The sequence below is a fragment of the Cervus elaphus genome, chromosome 7, assembly GCF_910594005.1.
Source record: "Cervus elaphus chromosome 7, mCerEla1.1, whole genome shotgun sequence".
Classification (NCBI taxonomy): domain Eukaryota; kingdom Metazoa; phylum Chordata; class Mammalia; order Artiodactyla; family Cervidae; genus Cervus; species Cervus elaphus.
The window spans coordinates 33,508,175-33,530,052 of record NC_057821.1 but is presented as its reverse complement, the minus strand read 5'-3'; the positions used below and the strand labels follow the sequence as shown (position 1 = coordinate 33,530,052).

The following is a 21,878-nucleotide window of genomic DNA, read 5'->3' as shown; positions in this document are numbered from 1 at the left end:
TTAAGACTTCTAAAAGCCTGTGTTGCAGAGAAGCTCACTGCCCTGTACCTTTTTCACAAAAATAAATCTTTATATTTATTATAAATTCATAAGTGAGTGGCTAAAAAATACATAGTCTATCATAGATTCCTCAATATTATATTTTTATGCAATAGTTCTCAACATCCAATCACAGCAAAATAAACAGTGATCAACATGTTTCGGACATCCTTTCCTTTCTAACTGATAAACAAGATTCTAAAAAACAGACCCGGGGCCAGCATAAGATTCAATGCTACTTCAAGTGATAACTAAAATATGAGACGTGAGTGAGGATGCAAACGTACCCGTAAGACTTTCTCATCGTCGACTTGTCGAAAAGTAATTCACTGTAAGGCAACTTCTTAAACTTATCTCTGCCGACAGCCACATAAAACTGCCCGTTCTCCAGCTCTGCCCCACTCTCAACCAGTTTTCCTTCTAAAGTGTAGAGTCTGCCAAAATATGAATGCCAGCAATTAAGATGTTAACAAGCATTTCAAGAACCGCTAAAATCACAGTCAATTAAAAACTCTATTCCTAAATTGGCTCATTTGAAACTATGCTAAACACTAAATTATAAATGTCTCAAAGTCATAAGACTCAGCTAAATACCAATGCAGATGCAATTATGGTCTAGTTTTACAGAACCTGGCAGTCTAACATAAGGATCCCCTACTGCTGCCATATCTAGAGTTTAGAGGGACAGAATTAACTTGTAGAGAATGTGTGTGTGTGCTCGGTCGTGTCCAACTCTTTTGCAACCCCATGGACTGTAGCCTGCTCCTCTGTCCATGAAATTCTCCAGGCAAGAATACTGGAGTGGGTTGCCGTTCAGAGAATGTCATACTTTAAATGAAGCTTGGCTTCCACTGAAGTTTGATTCTTCTCTTCATATCCCGTGAGCACTTAGAAAATTTATTTTCTTAATGCACTATTCAGGTTAACATCCACGAGCAGCCCTCAGACAGAATTGTACATACAAACACACAGAACTAGGTCAGAAAACAAGAGGTGCGAGGGCAGCAGGTAAAAGAACCCATTGCCAGTATTAATGATGCAGAACTGCATAGCGTTCATGCTTCTCTTTTTTTCCCTTTCGTCATCTTCCCAGAATCAAGGGATTTCACAAGAACCTCCCTTTACTGTAAAACTGCTGCTGCAAACTACAATGTGTTACTTATTAAGAGAACAGTGATAACCTTGCTAGACGATTTAAAGTGTCCACACAGTTTGTTTAAAGAGCAAGAAAAAAACAGACGGTTTAGAAAACCACGCCACAAAGAAGACAATGCATGTTTTTGAAGGTGATAAACAAGAGTTAGTAACTGGAAGGATTTTAAGAGGATCGTTTTAAAAGTTCTCAGACTTCTTATATCACAAAATTAAGGGTAGTGACATTTGCAAAGAAAAAAAAAAATCCATTGATCTGTCTGCTTATTTACTGATTATGTGAAACGCCATATCGTATGGAGTCAAGAAGTAAAACAAAAGCAGCCACTTAACCCCCTAAAGTGTGTTAGTGTTGAGTTAGTATGAAGATGCTAAAGTAACGTACTTTTATCCCTACAAGTCTAAATACCAACACTTAACCCAGATAATCTGGTTTTCCTGCCTTGACCTAGACCAGGGCCTCTGGACATTATTGATGTTTTGGATCTGATAATTGTAGGAGAGGTGGGAGGCTGTCCTGGGAATTGTAGGATGTCAACAGCACCCTTGGCCTCTACCCACAAGATGGGAGTAGTAGCCACCTCCATTCCCTATAACTCTGGACACTGCCAGCAGCCCCTAGTGGTAACTCTGCCCCTGGGGGAGAACCTGCTGGAAACCAGCCCCTAGATGGAGGCCTAGACCCAGAAGTTCTTCTTCTCTCGTTTACTTCAAAATAGGAAGATCTGAATCCGTCACTAACTTTTACAGCTAGAAATTAAAAGACAGCAAAGTGGTGGATCTGGCAACAGCCAAGATTTGACTGCTTTTCTCTACAGACAGGTAAAGGACACAAATAAATTCTAGCCTGTGAATTTAGCCTTCTTTTATGTGACTCTTGCTGACCTGCTTTCTTCCTTTGCTACAGAACATGAGAATTATAAACAGGGAGTTGAACGAATTTGTGTGGGATGTTTTTGATATGTATACCGATGCCCAGGAATGGTCCAAACATAAGAATTACTCATGTTCTGTTTAGCTCAGTTGTCAGGAATCTGCCTGCAATACAAGAGACCCAGGTTCAATTCCCAGGACAGGAAGATCCACTGGGGAAGGAAATGGCAACCCACTCCAGTATTCTTGCCTGGAGAATGTCATGGACAGAGGAGCCTGGGGGGCTGGTCCCTGGTGTTGCAAGAGTCGAAAACAACTTGGCGACTAAACCACCACCAGGTGTTTTTAAACCACCATGTTCTGTTAAGGGAGGGTGGGGGTGTCCCGAGTGAGCAACATGCAAATCTCACTCATGTCTGGCATTACACTAAGAATTAAGCTTCTCCAACATGGAACTCTGCTCAATGTTATGTGGCAGCCTGGGTGGGAGGGGAGTCTGGGGAGAATGAATACATGTGTCTGCATGGCTGAGTTCCTTTGCTGTCACCTGAAACTATCACAACATTGCTCACTGGCTATACCCAAGTCAAAATTAAAAGTTAAAAAAAAAAAAGAATTAAGTTCTTAAGAATTAAGAACAAGTATTCACATGTTCAGGGGACATATAACTCTATTCTCTTTTCTGTGTTTGTCCTTGCCTATATTTTACTTCTATTTATCAATTTGTTCACATCAAATTGAATAGGTATGTATGAATAGGTATGAATAGGTATATCTGGGCATGCAGGGTGTTTATATATCTTTGTGTGTTTCAGAGCATTTATTGAGTGGGTTTACATCTGTGTATGTGTCAAAAGGCAAAACGATATATCTTTTTTTAAAAATCAATATATAACTATTGAGATCTGCCTTTACTCCTGATGCCAAAGTAAAATCCAAAAGGATCAAAGGTTTAAACGACAGTTAAAAGTTGAAAGATGAAAACATGGGATAATTTCTTTATAATCTAGGAGTGAAGAGAACCTAAGCTAATCATAGAACTTAATGATCGTAATGAAAGACTAAAAATTTGACTGCATCAAAATTTAACATAACTTCATGAGAAAAGCAACATAAAGAATAACAAAAATATAAACTGGAAAACAACCCTACAAGGTAAGAACAATTATATGCCCATTTTATAGATCGAGAAACTGAGGCACATAGAGACAAACTAGTGACCCCAAACTCAGATCTAGGTACCAGTGTCTCCAGGGCCTCATGGGAATGTCCTCAATAATTCTGAGCCCATCCACTTGCAAGAAGATTACTCTGACATACCTGTGGACAGCCCCACTCCTCAGAGTTATCTTTTCCGTGACCATCTGCAGTACATGATCCCACTGATTCAAGGCTTTTCTAGGAATGAGGAGTCGAGAAGCTGGGTTTATGAGGTCTCCATTTGCAATCAAGCTGAAAAAAAGGCAAAGCCAGTGAGGCAAACCATTCGACACAGTTATGCCTTTAAAACTACAGAAGAAGTCCCAAACCAAAAGGAAACCAACACTAATTCTGACCCAAAACATAAAGGATTCCAACTTACAAGATGGTGCAGGGTTCCAGAAGTGGTTTTCTAAAGCGAGATGACACATTGATCCTGCTGTGGGTTACTGGTTTTACCTTTAAAAATAAAGAAATACAAATCATTGTACTTTTGTTAGTGTTTTTTTTTCCCTATGAGGAAAAACTAGAGGTTTCCAGGGAGCTGGCTGAGAACTGCGATGCTTTTATTAAAACCTTGCTTTTTTTCCCCCACTTATATAAACCCTCTGGGCTCACCCTCTATCAATGGCATATAGCTTTAACAGAGCTCTCAAGAAAGATTTTCTTTAAGCCCTGGGCATACTCCTCACGATCTATACCAAAAACTGAAACTGCTGAGCTACTGTGAGAATTCCAAGGCCATTTTTAAAATAGTTCCTTTCTGTCAAACAAAAATAAGTAAATGTATAAATTTTTGAATGAAGTGCCCTCCCCCTCCAGGCAAAACAGAGTGTTTGGTCATCTCTGCCCATCCACCCACTCCCTAGAGTCACTGGGTCCCCGCCAGGCACTTAACCCCATCCAGTTCTCCTAAGACTGACTCCATCAACTTTTCTCAGCTTCACTTCCTCCTCCGTTCACCAGCCACACTCTAAACAGCACGTTCCCTTCCCAACCCCCCTTGCATCTGGGTGGGTCTGGTCATCTTTCTGGCCCCTTTTGTTTCCAGGGTCCAAGCTGTTGTATCGAGAACCATATGGCACCTCAGGCACCTTCGACTAAGACAAGGCTTTGGCATTGGTCAAGCCTCTCCTCCTCCCAAATCAACTATTTCTTACATTTCCCACAGTGCATTGTCCAAATCCTCACCTTTCACCCTAAATCCTAAAATCTCACTCCAGGCACACTTACTCTCAGCACATCATCTCCTTCCAAACTTCAAGAGAATAAAGCTCAACAGGCATGAAGGCTCTCAACCTCACTTCCCTCCAAGCTCACCTCATCTACATCTTCACCACTTTTCTCCTTTGCTGCCTGTTTCAGAAGGATCCTGACCCCTTTACAGAGCTAAGTCTGCGTGTCTTGATTTTGTCCCCTGCTGCCTGTTCCATTAAATATGTAAGGCCCTCCACCCCCATTGTTTTCAGTTTCCCCCTTGACCCTGTGGCCCTTTCTCTCCTCTTCATCATTCCTCTTCCTATTTCCTTTCACCCCATCTTCTCCTCAGTCTTCTACTATCTGGATTCCAGTGAAAGATAAATCCCAACTCTTCATTTTTCAGTTAGTTAATTTTTTATTTTTGGCTGCCCTTGGGCTTCATTGCTTCATGCACCAGCTCTAAGGTGCGTGAACTTCAGCATTTGCATCACACGGGCTCAGCAGTTGCAGCTCATGGGCTCTAGAGCAAGGGCTCAGTAGTTGTGGCACATGGACTTAGTTGTTCTGTGGGTGTGGGATCTTTCCAGACCACGGATTGAACCTGTGTCTCCTGCTTGGAAGGCAGATCCTTGACCACTGGACCACCAGGGAAGCCCTAAGTCCCAACTCTTAAGCTTGGCCTACAAGGACCCCGATGACCAACCACTGTTACTAGCTTCCCTCACCTTCCACCAAATACTTCTTCCTCCACAACCCCTAGGTGTGACTTTAGGTCAAACCAGCCGGCCCCCAATCCATTGCCCGAACACATTCTGAATCCTCTTCCATACCTCTGCTCATCTTGCCCCTGCCTAAAATGCCCTCCCCCTTCTTCCAGCTGCTGAAATGCCACTCGCTAATCAACACCCAGCTTGGTGATCAGCAGTCCTTCCCTGTTCATCCTTCTTCACCTTCCTGTCTCAGACTGATATAGCTACTACAGGATTGCTGATCACGCTTGCTTACAGGGCTGTTTTTCCTTCCTGATTTGAAAGGGAACTGATTAATGAAAACAGCCAACATTTACTGCACTATATTTAATGACAAGCCTTGTACTAAGTAAAGGCATTATATATCATTAGAACATCAAAACCATGCCCTGAAGTAAGTACCCTATTTTACAAACAAAGAAACTAGAGGTTAATCATTTAATTTGCCTAAAGTCACACATACTAAGGGGCAGAGTTGTCCACACCTATGAACTTCTACTTGCTTTGCACTGTGGTAGTTAAAGATAAATTAACCTTAAATAATTCATGCGACTCTCTTCTGGAAAATTATGCCATTTTGAGAAGAACAAGGGGCAAAATTCTTGACTTGCCAGTGCCTAAATCAGCGCTTGGCAATGCCTAATTGCACAATAAATGTTTATTGAAATTTAATTAAAAAAAACTAGAGTGAACATTTTTTAATCAATCATAAACAATCTTCGTACATTTTTTTAAACCCAGAGATTCTTGGCCCTAAGCTAACATTTACAGTGATGTTGACTTTTTTAAAAAGTTTAACAGATAATGTATGCACCTGACCAAAATTCAAGTGGTAAAATGGAGGATACAGTAAAAAGGAGGAATATCCCTACCTCTGGTCCCCCAACCACAAAGCTGCAACTAACTTAACAATGGTCATTCAAAGACAGCCTACACCTGCATATTGTCTTATGTAGACATTTTATACATGTAATTTTTAAACACAGGGATCACTTGCTATGCATATTCTTTCGCATCTTGCTTTTTTTCATTTAACAATTCACCACAGAAACTGTTCCACATTGATCGAGTAAAGGTTGCTTCATTCTTTATAAAAGCTATGATATCCACGCTGTGAATCTACCATAATTTATTTAATCTGTCCCTCAATGACAATCCTTCCACTTGCTTCTAAACTTTTGCTCTCGCAGGGAATTCCCTGGTGGTCCAGTGGTTAAGTCTCCATGCTTCCACTGTGGGGGGCACAGGTTGGACTCCTGGCAGGGATCCTGAATGCCACATGGTTGGCCAAAATAAGTAATAAGCTTTTGCTGTTGCAAATGATGCCATGATAGATTTCCTCACAATATTTATCTGTATGGATATGTAAATGTATCTGTCAGTCAGTGCAGTCACTCAGTCGTGTACGGCTCTTTGCAACCCCATGGACTGCAGCATACCAGGCCTCCCTATTCATCACCAACTCCCGGAGCAGGCTTAAATTCATGTCCATCAAGTTGGTGATGCCACCCAACCATCTCATCCTCTTGTGGTCCCCTTCTCCTCCTGCCTTCAACCCTTCCCAGCATCAGGGTCTTTCCCAATGAGTCAGTTCTTCGCATCAGGTGGCCAAAGTACTGGAATTTCAGCTTCAGCATCAGACCTTCCAATGAATATTCAGGATGATTTCCTTTAGGATGGACTGGTTGGATCTCCTTGCAGTTCAAGAGACTCTCAAGAGTCTTCTCCAACATCACAGTTTAAAAACATCAATTGTTCGCTGTTCAGCTTTCTTTATGCTCCAACTCTCACATCCACACAGGACCACTGGAAAAACCATATCTTTGACTAGATGGACATTTGTTGGCAAAGTAATGTCTCTGCTTTTTAATATGCTGTTTAGGTTGGTCATAGCTCTTCTTCCAAGGAGCAAGTGTCTTTTCATTTCACGGCTGCAGTCACCATCTGCAATGATTTTGGAACCCAAGAAAATAGTCTGTCACTGTTTCCATTGTTTCCCCATCTATTTGCCATGAAGTGATGGAACCAGATGCCATGATCTTTGTTTTCTGAATGTTGAGTTTTAAGCCAGCTTTTTCACTCTCCTCTTTCACTTTCATCAAGAGGCTCGTTAGTTCCTCCTTGCTTTCTGCCATAAGGGTGGTGTCATCTGGCATATCTGAGGTTATTGATATTTCTCCCAGAAATCTTGATTCCAGCTTGTGCTTCATCCAGCCCAGCATTTCGCATGATGTACTCTGCATATAAGTTAAATAAGCAGGGTGACAATATACAGCCTTGATGGACTCCTTTCCCATTTGGAACCAGTCTATTGCTCCATGCCCGCTTCTAACTGTTGCTTCTTGACCCACATACAGATTTCTCAGGAGGCTGGTAAGGTGGTCTGGTGTTCCCATCTCTTGAAGAATTTTCCAGTTTGTTGTGATCCACACAGTCATTAGCTTTGGTGTAGTCAATGAAGCAGAAGTAGATATTTTTCTGGAATTCTTGTGCTTTTTTGATGATCCAACGGATACTGACAATTTGATCTCCAGCTCCTTTGCCTTTTCTACATCCAGTTTGAACATCTGTAAGTTTTTGGTTCATGTACTATTGAAGCCTGGCTTGGAGGATTTTAAGCATTATTTTGCTCGTGTGTGAGATGAGTGCAACTGTGCAGAAGTCTGAACATTCCTTGGCATTACTTTTCTTTGGGATAGGAAAGAAAACAGACCTTTTCCAGTCCTGTGGCCACTGCTGAGTTTTCCAAATTTGCTGGCATATTGAGTGCAGCACTTTCACAGCATCATCTTTCAGGATTTGAAATAGCTCAACTGGAATTCCATCACCTCCACTAGCATTGTTTGTAGTGATGCTTCCTAAGGCCCACTTGACTTCACACTCCAGGATGTCTGCCTCTAGGTGAGTGATCACACCATCATGGTTATCTGGGTCATTAAAATCTTTTTTGTATAATTCTTCTGTGTATTCTTCCCATCTCTTCTTGATATCCTCTGCTTCTGTTAGGTCCATACCATTTCTGTCCTTTATTGTGCCTATCTTTGCATGAAATGTTCCCTTGGTATGTCTCATTTTCTTGAAGAGATCTCTAGTCTTGCCCATCCTATTGTTTGCCTCTATTTCTTTGCACTGATCGCTGAGGAAGGCTTTCTTATCTCTCCTTGCTATTCTTTGGAACTCTGCACTCAGATGGACATAGCTTTCCTTTTCTCCTTTGTCTTTTGCTTCTCTTCTTTTCTCAGTTATTTGTAAGGCCTCCTCAGACAACTATTTTGCCTTTTTGCATTTCTTTTTTTGGGGGATGGTTTTGATCACCGCCTCCTGTACAATGTTACAAACTTCCATCCATAGTTCTTCAGGTACTCTGTCTATCAGATCTAATCCCTTGAATCTATTTGTCACTTCTACTGTATAATCATAAGGAATTTGATTTAGGTCATACCCGAATGGTCTAGTGGTTTTCCTTACTTTTTTTAAGTCTGAATCTTGCAATGAGTTTACCTGTAGAATATACTCCTGTATCTGTAGAATACATTATTCTACAGTGTATCTGTAGAATATATTATCAGAATTGAGAAACTGCTGAAATAAAGAAGAGGCAATTTTTTTCAGTTTAATGGAATGTATTGCAAGCTTTATTCTTGATTGATCCCAAGTCACTTGATTTATTTAGCTCATACTATAGCATAGCCTTGGAAGAAACGCTATGACCAACCTAAACAGCATATTAAAAAGCAGAGACATTACTTTACCAGCAAATACCAGTCTAGTCAAAGCTACGGTTTTTCCAGTAGTCATGTATGGATGTGAGACTTGGACCATAAACAAAAACAAATGGTAAACAATTGATGTTTTTAAACTGTGGTGCTGGAGAGGACTCTTAAGAGTCCCTTGGACTGCAAGGAGATCAAATCAGTCCATCCTAAAGGAAATCAATCCTGACATTGGAAGGACTGATGCTGAAGCTGAAACTCCAATACTTTGGCCACATGATGCGAAGAACTGACTCACTGGAAAAGACCCTGATGCTGGGAAAGATTGAAGGCAGGAGGAGAAGGGGACGACAGAGGATGAGATGGTTGGATGGCATCAAGGACTTGATGGACATGAGTTGGAGAAAGCTCCAGGAGTTGATGATGGACAGGGAAGCCTGGCGTGCTGCAGTCCATGGGGAGGCAAAGAGTCAAACATACTGAGCAACTTAGCCAAACTGATACCATAAGAAAATATGTTATTTTCCGGAAAATATTCCAGAATTATTTAACTGCAAGTGAATCTTTGCATGTTTGAAGGACAGGCCTTTCTGATTCCACATCTATGCGTATCTTTCTCATGAAACCCTCCCCACCTCTGAATACTGCCGCCCTGGCCACTGGGCTTAAAACTTCTGCCACATCCCTGGTTCTCTATTGCCCTTCCCTGCCTTTTTTGTTTTTTAAATAGCATTCACCATTATCTAACATATCATACATTTTATTTAATCTAGTTTTCAATTTATTGTCCCTACTGTTACTGCACAGTAACTCTCAATATTAACTAGTAATGTGTTAAGCACATACTTCATACCAATTGTTATTTTTTAAATGGTTGCTTGACCTTGATTACTTAATACCCTGTTGGATTGTTGAATTAAAGATGAAGGTGAATACATTATAAAAACAAATAACTTTGAAAATGCCCAGTGAGTTGTCTGATACATGCTATTTTTCTTGACTACATACTTGTCGATAGTAACTATACACAGAAATTCACAAATAGATGATTTTTTGAATAATTATATAACTTTATTCTAAGTGTATATATTGTTGCTTGAATCAAATCAAACCATCTGTCTTGAATAAGCTGCTTTCCTCATTCAGTATGACAAAAATATTCCCCAAATGTTCATGATTAACCAGTGTGAATTGAAGATTAACCTTAAGTATACATTTCTTTGAATTATTATATATAATTAACTAATGTCTGTTTCCAGATATAGTAATACAAGAATTTGAAAACACAATCCAAGCAATATATTTGAATTGAAAAAAAATATGTAAGACCATTATATAAAACAGGACTTTTGAGGGGAAAAAAGTACCATTTTTCACTAAAAATGCATTTTTCTAATTGTCATTTTAAATAATAACTTAAAATCACAAAAGAATTAAGCAAATCAATTACACATAAAAGGAACTTTCCCAGAGCTCATATCAGGAATTAAGTATTGGCCACTTGGTGTTAATCTAGAGACACTGCGGCTTAGATATAAGAAGTGTGATAATGAATCAGAATATATTTTTTAAATAGGTACATTTTCTTATCAGCCTGTACACCTTCCAAGGCCCTTTGAAAATAATGTTTGAAACATGAGAATAACGTTATGTATCAATACACCTGGTGACGGAGGGATGGACCCCAAGGGACAGAGTGGAGGTACTCCCACTCGGACCCCCATGGACCAGGCATGTCTCATTGATGAGCATCCTGGCCAGTGTTAGGTGTGTGGTCTGTGACTATGGAACCAAGTCAAATGAAACGGCATCCATGCAAAACCCAGTCTTTCATTTTGGACCCAGCAGAGTGCACACTCCTGGTTGGCTTTATCAGTGAGCAAGGGAACCGCTACCAAGCAAACGAAGGGCATGCTTACAGCGGTCCTCTCGTTTTGATTCTGAACAGGGTTCAACATTGTCTTGGAAAAACCCAGTCTGAGAAGGAGCTTAGCCTGGTGAATCAGAGGGGAATCATTCCTTGAGTGGAAACTAGGTAGGTAAGCAGATAAAGAAACAGATAGACAGACAGACTAAATATTTGGTTAACATTTTTTTTGGAAATATTCCAAACATAAATTTGGAAATATTTCAGAGTCCAAGGTGGCAAAGTGACTTAAGTTGTGTTCACTCTGCTAGAATGGAACAAGCCAGGTCTTTGGATATAAAGCACATGCACCTTCCAATATATCACTCTGCCTCTGGCATCTTATTTAGATTATGTTTATATCATCAGTGGCCATACCAAAGCCAAAATAATAATAATAAGCAGGAAAAAAAAGTTATGTGAATTTGATGCTTATCATTTAATTTAGTCAAATTCCATGTGACACTTGGACAATACTGCAGCTGGGTCAAGTTAAAACCTGCATGATCTTAAAAATATTAATTTTTATTAAAAATAAACTCAATGAAATTAAAATTGTGGTTGTGCAAATACATACCTGGATTGATAAAATCAAGATCTACAAACTGAGGAACTGACTAAAGGTCTGAAATTCTGAACTCCAGGACTGATTGCCAATTCAATGCCTCACACCTCATTTTCTTGCTCTGTAAAAATAAGGATAATCCTGCTAAACTTGCCCAAAGGGATACTCCATGAGCTAATCAATGAAGCGGCAATACCACTCCCTGGGGCTGTTAGGCTGAATGCTTCAGAGACTCCAACAGCCTCAAAACTCAGCACTCGCCACCTCTTGAAACCCCAGGCCAAGTAAACCAGTGTGAGGCTAAGGACTTGAGGAAATGATGCTGTTAAAGGACACCCTCATGAAAATCTAAAGACGACTGATCTCTGATTAAAAAAAAAAAACTCTTGATACAATTAAAAGACTCAATTTTAAACTGCTTTTAAAAATATGTATCATGTTTTTGTAACCGTCCACATAAAAACTGTCCTTTTATAACTAAAGCCTGAAGACTTAGGCTTTTAGGGACAAAAGCATACTGAAGTTACTCATTGGCAACATACAGCTCAACCCACACAAAAAGCCTTCAACTCTATTTTCCTCCAGAGGCCACCACTGCCTTTAGACCAAGTCCGTGTGTCCTGGACTTGGGTATTTGAGATCGTATTTGAGCTGGCCCCATTTCTTCATACTCTGACACTCTTCATACTCTGGCCTCATTTCTTCACAATCTAACCTCATTTTTCACTATCCTATCACCTACCCTTCACTCATCTGGAAATAATTCTCTCCTCAGAAATTCCATATCATCTTGTCTGAATCTCTCAGACAACATTTTCCACAGGTATAACCCATTTCCCTTATATTATCAATATTTTCATGTACTGCATCTCTCTCTTATTTATTTATTTTTTTAGTATAGAACCGCAACTGTAACTCAAAGATCCATTCATGGTGCTGTGGACATAGAATGCACTCAGTACATACTTTTTTAAATTGAAGTATAGTTAATTTACAGTGTTGTATTCGTTTCAAGCGTACAGCAAGGTGATTCACACACACGTATATATTCTTTTTCACATTCCTTTCCTTGATAGATTATCATAAGATACTGAGTATAGTTTCTTGTGCTATACAGTTGGTCCTTGTTGTTTATCAATTTTATATATAGCAGTACTTGTATGTTAATCTCAACTCCTAATTTGTTTACCCTCCTTTCCTCTTTGTTAACCACAAGTTTATTTTCCATGGATGTGAGTCTACTTGTGTCTTGTGAATATGTTCATTCGTGTCATTTGTTTTAGACACATTTAAGTGATATAATATGATATTTGTCTTTCTCTGTCAGACTTAATATGATAATCACTTACAATGAGAATCTCTAGGTCCATCCATATTGTGACAAATGGCATTATTTCATTCTTTTTTTGTGACTGAGTAATAGTCCACTGTGTATGTGCGTGCTCACGTGTGTGTATATGTGTGGGTGTGGGAGGGGGAGGGGAATAGCTTCAGTAAAAAATTAAACAAAATTAGGACCAATTATTTTGAGCACATACCATGCCCAGAACTACATCAAACACTGTCCATATTTACCTTGAGTTTTACAGTATCTTTGCTAGTTATTTTCAGATACACTTATAATTGCAAAATACATCAGAATTTATTCAATGCTTTCATTTATAGTGATGTTTGTTCCTCAAAATAATATGATGAGGTTAGTATTATTCCAATTATATAGAAAGGAAAAGACGACCCTCTCCACTCCTCAAAGTCACATAGAAAGTAAAGCAGCAGTCACATGGGTCCACTTCTGATTCCCAGCCTAGGGTTCATTCCTACTGATGTTGCTCAAGGCAGAAATGGACCACTAGCAGAAATAGTAGACACATATTTGCACCCACTTAAACAAGATCTTTCTTGAATTATACACAACTAAATATTCATAAACATTTTTATATACTGGCATATCTAGACCACCCTCAGGCAGTGGTTCCAGTCTCTTCTCAAGACCACTCAAGTTTCTCTCCCCTTTGCTGCTACCTGTCAGATATTCCTTACATGACTATATCAGTATAATTTATGGGACTTCAATGGAATAAAAATTGAAATCTGTTAACCCCCTGAAATTTTAGAAATTCCAGGAAGGCAAGGCAGTGACAAAATCACCAGAGCCAGTGAAGTATTTTCATCAGCATTGTTATATAATAATGAAAAATTCCAACTACTCTAACTTCAGCGACAATCTAGTTATAGGAGATGTTTCTAATTATAATGAACCAGCTGTTTAGAACATTCCCAGAAGGGTCCAATTAGTTTCTCTGAGCTGATGAAACCACTCATCTCTACCTCGGCCCCCTACAGGTCCCCATGTTGTTGTACCCAGTCCAGGGGCTGATTCCCAGAAGAAGGGTTAGGATTCATCTGTCGGGTGTGAATTATCATCTGTTTCAGAGGGTCATTTTTCTGCCAATAACAGATATCCTAGCATCAGTTTGCATATTTGTCTTTTGAACTGTTCTCTAAATGAATGTCTCTCTTCGCTGAAGCAGGAAAACAACTCAAAACAAATTCACAAAGAATATGACTACTCAAAACAGCAAGGTAAAAGATTTCTCTTTAGCATAAAAGTGACCCCAAAGTTACCTGCCATTAAGAGGGAGACTGCACATGTGTAGACAAGAGGTATGTGGGACATGTCTGTACTGTTCCCCCAGTTTTGCTGTGAACCTAAAATTGCTTTAAAACATAATATCTAAAAATTTTTTTAAACTTTTAAAAAAGTGACCCAAAAGATAATATATCCATCATTAGTAATACCCTTCTTGAAAAATTCTAGTGTAACCATATATTTAAATGTGTATATACTGCTAAATGTTTTTGTCTGCAAAAACAAATGATCACCAATTTTCATCAAATTTTGAACCATCAAATTAACTTCCCAGCATATCACAAATTTTTAAACCATTGGCATTCTGGTTTAATTTTCTCTCTTCTGTGCTTTGTGGAATATTTTAAAAGACCAGATAATCCTAAGCATTCTGAATATATAATGTTAAACCTCTCATTTACTAACTTTATTCTAAAATAATTATTTTCAATGGGAACTCTATCTTATAGCAAAACCAAACAGGACTTGAGTCATTTTTAAGGCATTCAAAAGTAAGTCAGCATGGGTTTCCCTAATGCTATGCTGAAGAGAATAATATGACCCTCATAAAGTTAAAAAATAACCAATTAACTCAAGAGCACCCTTAGGAGACATTACGGGAACCACCACTAACAAAGCATTGAAAAAAAATTTTGTCATCAGACTTCTCTTTAATATTTCTTCTTAACTTACTATCCCTTGCTTACTATTTCACCATTGTCATTTTTGTTTGGTTTGTTTTCCCAAATGGCATTCTGGTTACCAAACCAATCCAGGCAGTGGACTGTAAAATTTCCACTAAGAATGCAGAGCAGCTGGAAGTGGATAAATAACAATGCAAGATGAAAGTTAGAAATGCGGAGCACGCAGGAGCGGTCCAGGTGGGCAGAGTACAACCTCCACCTGCATTTAAATAAGTCCTTTAGTCCTCAGGATTCCCACTGAAGAATGTGCCAACTGCACACGATCTACCTGCAGTCCTTCATAAATACTAAGAGAGCTATTAACCTACATCTTATGACGCTAGAAAGTAATGATGTTGTGTTTAGTCGCTCAGTCGTGTCCAACTCTGCGATCCCATGGATGGTAGCCCGCCAGGCTCCTCCGTCCATGGGGATTCTCCAGGCAAGAATACTGGAGTGGCTGCCATGCCCTTCTGCAGGGGATCTTCCCAACCCAGGGATCGAACCCAGGTCTCCTTCATTGAAAGCAGATTCTTTACCGTCTGAGCCACCAGGGAAGCCAAGAAAGTAATGAAGTGCTCAAAAAAGTGTTAGCCTAGTGTTAGTTGCTCAGTTGTGTCCAACTCTTTGCCATCCTATGAACTATAGCCCACCAGGCTCCTCTGTACATGGGATTCTCTCTGTACATAGAGTGGACAGCCATTCCTTTCTCCAGGGGATCTTCTCCATCCAGGGGTGAACCCAGGTCTCCCTCACTGCAGGCAGATTCTTTATTGTCTGAACCATGCCACAGAGAAGCCATCTTGAAAGAGTCGGCATGGGCAAAGCAGGAATAATTTAAGTAACAAAATGAAATATGCTGGTGCTGGATTTTATCCCAGAGAATAAAATAAATACCCACAAGCCCATATTGGTATAAAGAAATAACTGAATGAATGAATGAACAAATAAATGTGAGAAAAAGGACAACTCTCCCATATGCTAGAATTCCAACAAATAGATGTAGAAGGCACAATGGACATAGGAAATTACCATTAGGTAAATAGCACTGTAATAATTGTTGCAGGCAGGAACCATCCATGGATGACAAAATTTGTGGGTAAAATCCTGAATGATAAGAAAAAGTATATTTGCATAGTTTCAAAGCATCTTCCCTCAAAATATTTGATAATCACAAAGGAAAAACACTAACTTTACAGTGGAGAAAGCTATTAAATTCCACCTTAACCAAGAGATCAAAACTGATATCATTAATAAGAAGACATATCAGCATTATGTACTCTAAGAAAAAAAAATAAAAAAGGATTAATTCTCAGTGATTCAATCAAGAGATTTCCCTTCCCAACTTCTTCTTAGAGCATGTACTTTAGAAAACTGGCAATTATAAGTACTTTCTCCTCTCTTTGAAAGGTATGTACAATCTTTCTGAAGATTAAGATAGGCCTTTGCCAACTTTATGACCTGCTAATGTCTCTCTCAAAGACCTAGTATATAAACATCAAGAGAGATAACACCCTTATCTTTCACTTTCTGTTGGGGGACAGAAGCCTAATTTCAGTGGATACCTTACTCCAAGCTGCAAGCTACTTCTTTTCATAAAGATATGAGTATTATAGTTTTTCTTCTGGATAAAGCCTACTAATTAACACAGATTGTCACCCCCAAATACCAGGTGAATTGACAATGAACGGTGTGTGACAAATGGTGCTTTCAAGTCCTCACACTTTGGACAAGTTATTATCTTGAAAACATGTATGTATGCTGTGGGTGGCACCTGCTTGACTATATACAAGAGTAAAATTTCTCTCTGTCATTGAAATCTCTTAGTAGATTGCCTGTGATTCATGTCATACTCTGATTTAACGCATATTCAGTAACAAAAGTGTTTCTTTCTCTGCCACCTTTGTAGAGAGGATTTAAGGACTGAGAGATTTTGTTTTCAGTTACGTTTCTCCAACAGTACCTTCTGATGGGATGCACTGAACAGGACACAAGATCATTTCTTGAAGCTCTTGTCAAAAAATAAATAACCTCAACCCAGTCACAAGAAAACATCAGGCCAACCCAAACTAAAGGGACATCCTACAAAAGAGCTGTCCTTCACAGTTGGGAAAGGGTTAGTCATTTTCGTGTCTGACTCTCTGCAACCCTGTGAACTGTAGCCCACCAGGCTCCCCTGTCCACGGGATTCTCCAGGCAGAATACTGGAGTGGGTTGCCATTTCCTTAGTTGTGAAGGTCATGAAAAACAGAGGAGCAGTCACCTGTTAGTAAAAACTTAGGCAACATGATAAATTAAATGCAGTGAGGAACCCTGGATGGGATCCTGGACCTGAAAAAAAAGACACTGGTGCGACAACCACCTAAATTTGAATACGATTTGTAAATTAGGTCATTGTATCTATTTTAATTTCCTGCTTTCAGTAATGATTCTATGGTTATGGAAGAAGTTAACTGAGGAAGCTGGGCAAAGTAAAGCAAACAAGAAATTCTCTGTGTTCTTTGGCAACCTTTATCTGAAATGATTTCAAAATACAAAGTTAAACAAGTATAATCTTAAATGTCCCCTACCATAACTACCCACTCCAGTATTCTTGCCTGGGAAATCCCATGGACAGAGGAGCCTGGCGGGCTACAGTCCATGGGGTTGCAAAAGAGTGGGACACGCCTCAGTGACTGAACAGTAACAACTAAAGATCTGATACATAGGAGTCCTCCCTTGGCCAGTCTTCACCTCCTATACCCTGTTTTCTCTCAATACCTGTGTACAACTCTGCACTTAAAATGTAATATAAAAAAATACTTCCTGAGATAACCAACAGCAGTTGTCGTTTGTAACTAGAATAAACTTAAGCAACTGTGTCACGTGCTTACATCTGGTTTCTGGTTTAGTTTCAAAGAAACTTGACCCTCCTATTTCGTTTGTCCTTGGTTTGTTAAACCAAGAGACACAACTTGGAAAGAACAACAACAACAAAAAAAAGTCATCCTAAATTTGACATTAAATTAATAATTTCTTGTACCACTAAAGCAGAGAAGCAAGCAGTTATCTCTGAGATCAGTCTTGAGTTTTGTCCCTTGTTGGCAAAAAGTGGCGGAGGGAGGATCTTGTTTCACATACCAGGCCTACTAGCTCAGAACAATAAGAAACAATGGTTTGTTGTTAACCAGTGAACCTCACTTAATTGGGAAAATATTTGCAATCCCTTAGGGTAGAAACTAGGTCAAAAGAACCTCACCTCCACATCAAAATTGCAGCATGCAGGAGGTCAAAGCACATGATGTAGATAAAGAAGAATGTTCAAGGTTCAGTGAGGTTTTATTTCTCAAAAAGCAGCAGTTCAAGACTATCGATGGTACAATGACCCTCCCCTCTGTAAGGAACCCTCCCTTCTGTGGGCTTATCTCCAGGCCCCCCAAACCCAGACCCCTACCCCCCACCCCTCCCACCCCCTGCCACCGCCCCCCCGCCAACCCCTGCAAAAAAAAATCTTCACCAGAGAATCAAACACCTTCACTGGAGAACCAAGACAAATGACAGTGTAATTCTTTTAAGTAAAACACACAAAGAAGGAAAATCTGTATTTGGCCCAGACCTTGTACTAAGACCTAAGATCTTAAAAAAAAAAAAAAAAAACCAATAGTTTATGATTCCTTTGTGTCTCGCTTGTAAATCACTGTTAGTAAGAAAATCAAAGTCTGTCCCCTCTTTGTTCCATCTTTTTCATACTTCATTTCCTTCTCTATCTGGACTGCTTGGATGAGGGCAACCCATTCAAGGACAACGGCATTTGGGTCATTCTGGTATCTAAACTGGGCTTCCCAGGTGGCGCTAGTGGTAAAGAACCCGCCTGCTGATGTGGAAGACATGAGACATGGGTTCAATCGCTGGGTAGGGAAGACTCCCCAGGGGAGGGCACAGCAACCCACTCCAGTATTCTTGCCTGCAGAATCCCATCGACAGAGCAGCCTGGCAGGCTACAGTCCATACGGTCACAAAGAGTTGGACACAACTAAAGCAACTTAGCACACATGCATGGTATCTAAACTATTTGGGCTGCAACACAAGAGACAGAAGAAAGAGCTTCATATCAAAGGCAATTAAGTAAGGCCAAGTTCATTCTACTTCCAATCTGACTGCTGCAGGGAAAGCTTTGGAATCCGGAGGTCCCAGAAGTGAACTGAATCAATCCAAAACCAAAATCTTCAGAGAACCCATGTGGTTCAAACTCACATACTCCACTAGTGAGGGAACAAGATGTTCACTTCCTCATACACTGCCCCTTTACCTCTCAAGTAAAGGGACTGACTCACAGGCCACCATCTTTAATTACTCCATGAACAGGTCAGGTTTTTAAAATTTTTTTTAAATAATAACAATAACATTTTTTCATGAAAAGGCATTTTATTTTATATATAGCACTGTGTACATGTCAAGCCCAAACTCCTGATCTATCCCTCCCCCGTCCCCCTCCCATCCTGATAACCATAAATTTATTCTCTAAATCTGTGAGTCTTTTTCTGTTTTGTAAATATGTTCATTTGCACCAGTTTTTTAGATTCTGCATATAAGCTATCATGTGATATTTGTCTTTGTCTGACTTGATGCTTTTGAACTATGGTGTTGGAGAAGACTCTTGAGAGTCCCTTGGACTGCAAGGAGATCCAACCAGTCCATCCTAAAGGAGATCAGTCTTGGGTGTTCATTGGAAGGACTGATGTTGAAGCTGAAACCCCAATACTTTGGCCACCTGATGCGAAAAGCTGACTCATTGGAAAAGACCCTGATGCTGGGAAAGATTGAGGACAGGAGGAGAAGGGGATGACAGAAGATGAGATGGTTGGATGGCATCACTGACTCAATGGACATGAGTTTGATGTTGGTGATGTCCATCACCGAGTTGGTGATGGACAGGGAGGCCTGGCGTGGTGCAGTCCATGGGGTTGCAAAGAGTCGGACACGACTGAGCGACTGAACTGAACTGACTTACTTCACTTAGTATGATAATCCCTATGCTCATCCATGATGCTGCAAATAACATTATTTCATTCTTTTTAATGGTTGAGTAATAGTCTATTCTATTGTAGTGGGTCAAAAAGTTTGGGTTTTTCTGTAAGATCTTGTGGAAAAATTCGATTGAGTTTTTTGGCCAACCCAGTATCTGTGTACCACATCTTCTTTATCCATTCATCTGTCAATGGACGTTTAGGTTGCTTCCATGTCATGGCTATTGTAAACCCAGTGGTGCAATGAACATTGGGATGCATGCATCCTTTTGAACCATGTTTTTCTCCAGATATACCCCCGAGAGTGGGATTATTGGATCAAATGGTAGCTCTATTTTAGTTCCTTAAGGAACCGCCATACCTCTCTCCATAGTGGCTATACCAATTTGCATTCCCACCAACAGAGTAGGAGGTTTCCCTTTTCTCCACACCCTCTCCAGCACTTACACTTTGTAGATTTTTTGATGATGGCCTTTCTGACTGGTGTAAGGTGATAACTCATTGTAGTTTTGATTTGCATTTCCCTAATAATTAGCAATATCAAGCATATTTTCAAGTGCCTCTTGGCCATCTGTATGTCTTCTTCAAAGAAATGTCTCTTTAGGTCTTCTGCCCATTTTTTGATGGGGTCATTGGTGGTTTTATTGATATTGAGCTGCATGAGCTGTTTATAAATTTCAGAGACTAATCCCTTGTCAGTAACATTGCTTGCAAATATTTTCTCCTATTCTGTTCTCTCCAATAGCTTTTGCATTACAGTAAATAATAAATTATAAAGTCCTTCTGATTGGAAAAGCAGCATGGGATGTAGGTCCTGATGCCCTCTGGAGAAACTCTGAAAGTCTTGAAACCTCAAACCATCCACCTTGGGAGGATAACTTAGGCTTTGATCCACCTGAAAGACAAGATGTCCCTCATATCCTGAAGACATCACACGGGAGTCCTGCTACCCCCATCTCTACAAGGCAGTTATGCAAAGAATGAGTCAAAGATTTCAGTTACATTAGCACTTCTAGTCCAAAAGTTTTAAACAAATGTGTTCCACAAAATTGTGTTACTCCAAGGTACATTTAGCAGGTAGAGAGGATTATTATTATCTTTTAAATTACAAGAGAAAATCCAGCACATTTTTCTCATGACATCACCACACTCAGATCTCAGCTTGCAATGGGGTTTATTTTATTATTATATCAAGGTCCGTTTATTTAAAAAAAAAAAAAAAAAAGAATGCTATACATGTAAGTGGGAGATGGGAGCTTCCCTGATGGCAGAGATGGTAAAGAATCTGCCTGCAATGCAGGAGACCTGGGTTCAATTCCTGGGTCAGGAAGATCGTCTGGAGAAGGGAATGGCAACCCACTCCAGTATTCTTGCCTGGAGAATCCCATGGACAGAGGAGCCTGGCGGGCTACAGTCCATGGAGGTGCAAAGAGTCAGACACTACTACCACTACTAAGTGGGAGATGAGTCACATTTATTTGACCATATCTCTGATTTATAAATAAAATTTAAAAGACTGAAAACCAAGTCTTACAACCTCCCTATTCTTTTTTTCTTCTTCTTTTTTAAATGATATTTACTGTTTTTCTTTTTCTGGCAGCGCTGGGAGGCATGCGGGATCTCAGTTCCCCAACTAGGGATTGAACCCATGCCCCCTGCGTTGGGGGCATAGAGTTTTAACCACTGGACCACAAGGAAAGTCCTACCTCCCTATTCTTAATATCATAATATTTACTTGCTATTACTTCAGGTCTCCCTTTCCCACTGCCGTGGCAAAACTCAGGCCACAAACTAATATAATTTCTCTTTATTACCATCACATGTGGGAATGTGCAATTTCAATTGTTGATCAAGTTTCATGCAAAGTTCCAAAGCCAAAAAAAAAAAAGAAAGAAGGAAAAATGAGAAAATTTCTGTTCTGGTCACCTGAAATAATGGATGAAGCATATGTACCTATGCATAGTGGGCAATTTTGTTAGTAAGCACATCTGTACAAAACTTCCAATTCTCCCTGTTGATGGAGAAGAAAAGAGACACAGATAATCAAAGCATTCATTAATCCAAAAGTCATTTAAAATCTAAATCAGCCTTTTTCATTTTGCCAATATATTAATTATCTCCCCTTTGACCAAAACTAACTTCTACATGAATGCTTATTTTTGG

At 39.7% G+C, this 21,878-nt stretch overlaps 1 protein-coding gene across 1 annotated transcript in view; it reads right to left on the bottom strand.

Moving 5' to 3' along the window:
* The window catches only part of DCDC2 (doublecortin domain containing 2), a 149,833-nt gene that overhangs the window by 91,358 nt on the left and 36,597 nt on the right, over positions 1-21,878 (bottom strand). The window contains exons 4-6 of the mRNA XM_043908394.1: positions 3,647-3,723; positions 3,385-3,516; positions 327-473 (exon numbers count right to left, since the gene is read on the bottom strand). Coding sequence (XP_043764329.1) covers positions 327-473; positions 3,385-3,516; positions 3,647-3,723 — 356 coding nt within the window. The remainder of the gene's footprint in view (positions 1-326; positions 474-3,384; positions 3,517-3,646; positions 3,724-21,878) is intronic.